This window comes from Macrotis lagotis, chromosome 5 (genome assembly GCF_037893015.1).
Source record: "Macrotis lagotis isolate mMagLag1 chromosome 5, bilby.v1.9.chrom.fasta, whole genome shotgun sequence".
Lineage (NCBI taxonomy): Eukaryota > Metazoa > Chordata > Mammalia > Peramelemorphia > Peramelidae > Macrotis > Macrotis lagotis.
Genome location: NC_133662.1, coordinates 79,522,230 through 79,528,324, shown reverse-complemented (window position 1 = coordinate 79,528,324; position 6,095 = coordinate 79,522,230). Strand labels below are relative to the sequence as shown.

Below are 6,095 nucleotides of genomic sequence, written 5' to 3'. Positions count from 1 at the left end.
AGACCGGGCCGGGGAGGGGTGGGGGGCGGAGGCGCCCATCCGACCGAGGGGGCGGAGGCCCGGGAGGAGGGAAACCGAAACGGGGGGCGCGGTGCTCGCGGCAGCACAATGCGAGCGCGGCGGCGGCGCGGCCCGGCCCCGCGGCTCCCCGGGCTCCCCCGGGCCGCCGGCCGCGCACTCCCGAGCCCGCGGGGGGGGCGCGGGGGGCGCCTGCCGCCCCTTCCCCCGGCGCTCCCGCCACACAAAGGCGCCCTCCCCGCGGCTCGGCCGCCGCCTCCCCGCCCCCTCCCGCCGCGGCCGCCCAGCTCCCCGGGCAGCGCCGCTGGCTGCCAGCCCGCCTCACGCTCACCCGCTTCCCCAGCAGCCCGGAGGGTGGGCGGGGAGAAGGGGGAGGGGGCCCTCTCACCTGGCACAGCTGCTGACAGTACTCAGTGGCCGCCTCCCATGGCTCTCCCGCAGGTGCCGCTCCAGCTCCTGCAGCCGCTCGCCGAGGCGCTGCAGCTCCGCGGCGCAGCCCCCGCCGCCTCGGCCGAGGCTCTCCTGCTCGGCCTCCTCGTCCGCCATCTTCACACCCCGCTCCGTCGCGTACGCACCTGGGTCACGTGATAACACAATGCCACGTTCGGCGGGGTCACGTGCCGGGCGCGCTCGCACGCCGCCGAGCACGTACACCGGCGGGGGGAGGGGGGGGCGCGGCGGGAGGCGAAGAGAAGGGGGAAAAGGAAAAGGGCGGGGGGGGGGGGGGCGGCGGTTGGCCGGGCGGACGGGAGGGGCCACGTGACCGCCGGGGGGGGGGGGCGCCGCCTCGCCAGCGCCACGAGCTGGGCCTCGCTCTCGGCCTGGGCCCTGAGGTTCCGTGCGCGGCCCCGGCCTCCTCCTCCTCCCTCCGCCCGCGGCTGTGCGGGCCGCAGGCGAGGCCCGGAGCCGGAGGCCGGGAGCCGGGCCCCGCGCGGGGCAGGTGCACGAGCGCCCCGAGGGCTCGGGGGGCCGTGCGGCCCAGCCCTCCCATCCTGCGGGGCAGAACCCCGAGGCCCGGACGCGTCCGGGCCAGCAAGGCAGATGAGGAAAGAAGGTGGGAAGAACCGCTTTGGCGCGGTCCAAAACACAACCCACGAACTGGGGGGAAACCTCCGGATTTCTGGACGCCACCCACCAATCGGGCCCAAGCCATGACCACACGCGTCTCACTAAAACACACCGCCTATAGGCCCAAAGGAGGCGTTCACAAATCAGCGCCCAGGCCAGGGAAGGAGGAGGCCAAGCAAAACGCAGTATTTACAAGAAATGGTAAACTCCGGTTCATAACCCCAGGATCACAAAGAGGCGGACAAATTCAAAAGACATAGATTCCGAGGGCGGCTGAGCACCGGCCCTGGGGTCAGGAGTACCTGAGTTCAAATCCGACCTCAGACACTTCCTAATTACCTAGCTGTGTGATCTTGGGCAAGCCTCTTAACCCCACTGCCTTGCAAAAAAAAAAAAAAAAAGGATTCTGATGCCCAGAATGCAACTGACTTGAGAAATTAGTGAGAGGAAGTAAAATCTTAGTCATTTTTAAAAAATAATTATAGTATACTCTGCTTTAAACTTTATGAAGTTTTCTGTTGAATACAGACTGAATGAATCTCCTGAATGTAAAGAAAGTTTATGAAAATTCATCAAGAAAGGCACTATTGTAGAATAAAACAATGAAGGGAACAGAATTATGGAAAAGTGGAAAGAAATCCATTATTGAAGGGAATATAAATATTCACAAAACTACTCCACAAGAATATTCTGTATTTTTATAAACTAATATTCCCAAAACTTAATTCCTAGTTTAAATTATGGAAAACTTGGGGCAGCTAGGTGGTGCAGTGGATAGAGCACCAGCCCTATAGTCAGAAGTATCTGCGTCCAAATCCAGCCTCATACACTTAATAATTACCTAGCTGTGTGGCCTTGGGCAAGCCATTTAACCCCATTTGCCTTGGAAAAATCCTAAAAAAAAAAGAATGATGGGAAAACTTATTTAGCACTAAATGAGCTAATAAGAAAGTAAGTCTGTACAAACCAAGAGACCCACAGAAGAGTTGCATTGAATCCTATACAAATTTAAGAGAACACCAGAGTTCTAAAGTGATCTTGGGTAGGCCATATCACCTCTAGACTTCAATTTCAATTATCAAATGATTTGTTAGCAAAACATTTGATCAAGATATCTAGAAAAATATTCTATGCTAATTTTTCAAATGACAATATTATTTCAACACAAATTTTTCCAAGGTTGCTTTGACTGGATCCCAAGAAGTTTCTGATTTCCCAAAGCTATCAGAATCAACTGATAAACTACTGTTATTTCAAACAACTTGGAGATAATAGAAGAGAAGTCACCAAGTTGCTACATTATTGTGAATCAGCATATATTGACTAGAAGATACAAGTAAAACTTTTCTGGAAACAAAGTACTAGCTCTTAGTACAGGCTAACAACAAATACAAGCCAGAATTACAAAGAAGTATGATTAGCATATTATAAATACCTTATCTCTAACCAGATTGCAAATTCAGATGTTGATTCCAGTAAATAGCTTGGTAGGTGGTACAATCTGATAAGCCTATGGAAATTCAAAAGTTAGAAATTATACAGCTAATGAACTTTGTTAGCAATTTAGTTTCCTAACCAAAATAAGTTCTTCCAAATTGTTTTATCTGCCTAGAGATCTTGTGACAAATATAAACATTGTCAAATGCCATATGTATCAATAAACCAAAGGCTCAAGAAAGAATTTTCAGTGATGACCTCCATTTTTGCTTTAAACCAGTCCTATGAAGAGATAGAGTAGTAATGTGAAATGGCTAAGTTGATGGACTTATAAACAGGAAGATCCAGGATCAAAACCTGCCTCTGACACCTACTAGCTGATTGAGCAAGTCATGTATCCTTTTGAATTTCGGGATCTATAAAATTAAGGAGCTGGATCATTTGGTATTTATGGTTCCTTCCAAATCTTATGGCCTATAACAAGAAAGCACTACCCCTCTTTTCACCATGGTTATTTGTAAATAGACTTAGCAAACTGAGGATGTTGAATCATTTATAGATAGGTGAATGTCCGAAGGACTTAATGATAAGCTTCCTTTCATAAAGAACTTTACATAGGATATCTCATTTGATGCCTAAAACAATATAGGTAGGTAGAACAAATTGTTTCCATTTTTAAGATAAAAAAAACCTGAGATTCAAAGTGACTTTTTAATGCCACATAACTAGTAAATGTTACTGTCTGACAAGCCAGGTTTTCTGACTCCAAGTGCAGCAATCTTACAATTTTGTACTCCTTTTTAAAAATTTGCTCTCCATGTACTAACTCCCCTGCCCTCCTATGAATTAAGAACATATTGAGGTAAGGGGGGGGAGCTAAAGTTTTCAATCAGAACATGCAAACAAACCTGGATAAAGTGTGACTAAGGATCCCAATCAGAGATTCACAAGATGCAAAGGATTTCCTAATTGGATGGGAACAAAAATGAGAATAATACAGTTCATCTTAACCTATAGAAGAAATTTAGGAGGAAGTAATGTGACCTGGGAAAAACACTGATTTGGAGTCAGACTTTCATAAAGTTGAAGTGATTTGTCCAGTGTCACTGAAAACTCTCAGCTTAAAATCTATGTGAAGTGATTAGTCCATTGCCATTAAGACCCCCTCACCTTTAAATCTATGACCAAGCCCATGATAACATTTTATTTGATAATCATATTAAACACCTCCATCCACAATAAAGGTGAATAATCAGGTATGCTGGATCTGTCACACCTTTGCCCCAATTGAGATCCTATTGTTTAATATCAATTTACCAACAAACACAGGCACACACCTACCTATTGGTCATGTTCTTGAAGATTGTCAAGATTCTTTCCATAGATGGCATCCATCAACGACTCTACCAAGCAAAAGGAAACACTGAGCCTTCTCCTCCACCAATTTTAAAGTTATCCACTTCATTAAAAATGAATTAGGAGTCCTAAAAGATATGGTGGTAGGGAATGGGAGTATGCTTGGGGGTGGGGGGAGGAGAAAGCTCATGCACCTCGGACAGCGCCTGAATCCCGAAGTGCAAGAGACATTGATCCCAGGGAATTTTCCTCTCGCCCGTTCTTTCTTACATAGGGAGAGAAATGGGTCCAAATAAGGAATAGGAAAGTAGCTCAATCTGAATGTTTGCTTGCCAAAGAAGGCCCTATAGCTTGGCGAGGTGCCTAGAAAGCAGCAAGAACGAAGTTTCCGGATACAACGCAGCGCAGAATGACGATGATAACAATCTAACTGTTAACTCCAGCTCAAGAAAAAATAGGACCAGACAGATTCTTCCGCACCCAGCTACAGGATGCAGAAGATCTCTCCTGCTTCCAAGAAAGCAGACGGGTTAAGGTTGAAGGTGGGGTGGAGTACTAACATTGTCCTGGGGGTGGGGTGGAGACCGAGCTCCTTCCGCCCGCAGCCCAAAGGTGGAAGCTGAACAAATCCCTCTAGGCAACAAGTGTCAGAAAGGCATGTGCATATTGTTCCAGCTTTCACTGGCCTTTCCATTCCCTATCCTGTTCCTTGACCAGCATGTAGTTCCGAATGCTTCAGATTAAGAGGATACCCAGATAGCTCTGTCCATAGTCCCGTTGTTATCGCGGAGTCCCCACTGCGTCAGCGGCCCTAGACCAGCCTGTGTGGGCCTCGCTCAGCATCTCACGGCATCCGCGGCACTAACAGAGGCCCACGCAACCCAGAATGCAGATGCCTGCACAAGGCAACTCCTGCAGAGCGTTCTATGCTCACCGTAGTCTCCTTCCAATAAAAGCATCTTTCCTAAAACCTGGAATCGAACTCGAAAGCCGCAATGAGGGGCTGGCTCCGGATCAAACAAGGATTTCCTAGGCCCCTAGTCTCAGTATCCGGTCTTGGCCCCAGGCAGAGTGAGAGCAGCTGGGGCAGATAACTTTCCAAATTTGGCCCAGTTGCAAACTGGGACTCAAACACTCAGCTGCTTTATCTTGTTGGGAAGGCTTGATAGTCTAACTTGAGAAGAACAGAGTAAAATCATTTAAATCCTTGTGACTCCACCTGTCCCCTCTAGTGACAGTAGTGTTCTAGAATCCTGAAGAAGGCCATCAAAGAAATTAAGAAATCAACTATTTTCCCATTTGATCAATGAGGGAAGCACATACTGAATGAATCTCTTGGAAATGGTTTTTATAGCAAAGAAACACTGGACTTTCCTGAAAAATGCCTAAGGAAACTTAAGAGGAAAAGTAACATGAATAATAAAATGTTAAATTGGATAAATGTTATATGGCCTGTTTCTTCTCATCAACAGAAATGTCTCTATTCAAAGAGCTTTTGAAAAGTTCTTGATTTCTAGGGATTAAATTTGAGTCCTTGAAATCTCAGAACAGAATCCAAAGCATATATACATACATACATACATATATACCTAAGAAAATAGGATGACACTTTGTTATTCAATACCACCTAGGAAATAGATTTCTTCAATTTCCATTTGAAAATCATCATGCAAAAGCAAACATTATTGAGAACAATAAGTAATAGTATTTTCAGAGAAACTTTGTTGAATAGAATATCAATATTTTTTTTTTTAGGTTTTTGCAAGGCAAATGGGGTTAAAGTGGCTTGCCCAAAGCCACACAGCTATGTAGTTATTAAGTGCCTGAGACTGGATTTGAACCCAGGTACTCCTGACTCCAAGGCCTGTGCTTTATCCACTAGGCCAGCTAGCCGCCCCTAGAATATCAATTTCTAAGCCTAATTATTTAAGCTTCTGAATAATCCAAGGTGAAAATAGTTTTGGGAAAGGAAAAAATAGGCACATGGCATTTTTCTCCAAATATTCCTTTTCTATTCCTTATGAATTCATTTTCTTCTTTCTCTTTTTCCTTCTTTTTGTTTTTTTAGGTTTTGCAAGGCAGTGGGGTTAAGTGACTTGCCCAAGGCCACACAACTAGGTAATTATTAATTGTCTGAGGCCGGATTTGAACTCAGGGACTCCTGACTCCAGGACTGGTGCTCTATCCACTGCACCACCTAGCTGCCCCCTCTATCT

At 46.7% G+C, this 6,095-nt stretch overlaps 1 protein-coding gene across 1 annotated transcript in view; it reads right to left on the bottom strand.

The window, feature by feature from the left end:
• The window catches only part of ZNF292 (zinc finger protein 292), a 125,903-nt gene extending 121,000 nt beyond the window's left edge, over window positions 1-4,903 (bottom strand). Inside the window, 4 exon segments of the mRNA XM_074187119.1 lie at window positions 407-441; window positions 444-593; window positions 2,522-2,596; window positions 3,865-4,903. Coding sequence (XP_074043220.1) covers window positions 407-441; window positions 444-564 — 156 coding nt within the window. The 5' untranslated portion in view covers window positions 565-593; window positions 2,522-2,596; window positions 3,865-4,903.
• Between the last annotated feature and the right edge of the window lie 1,192 nt (window positions 4,904-6,095).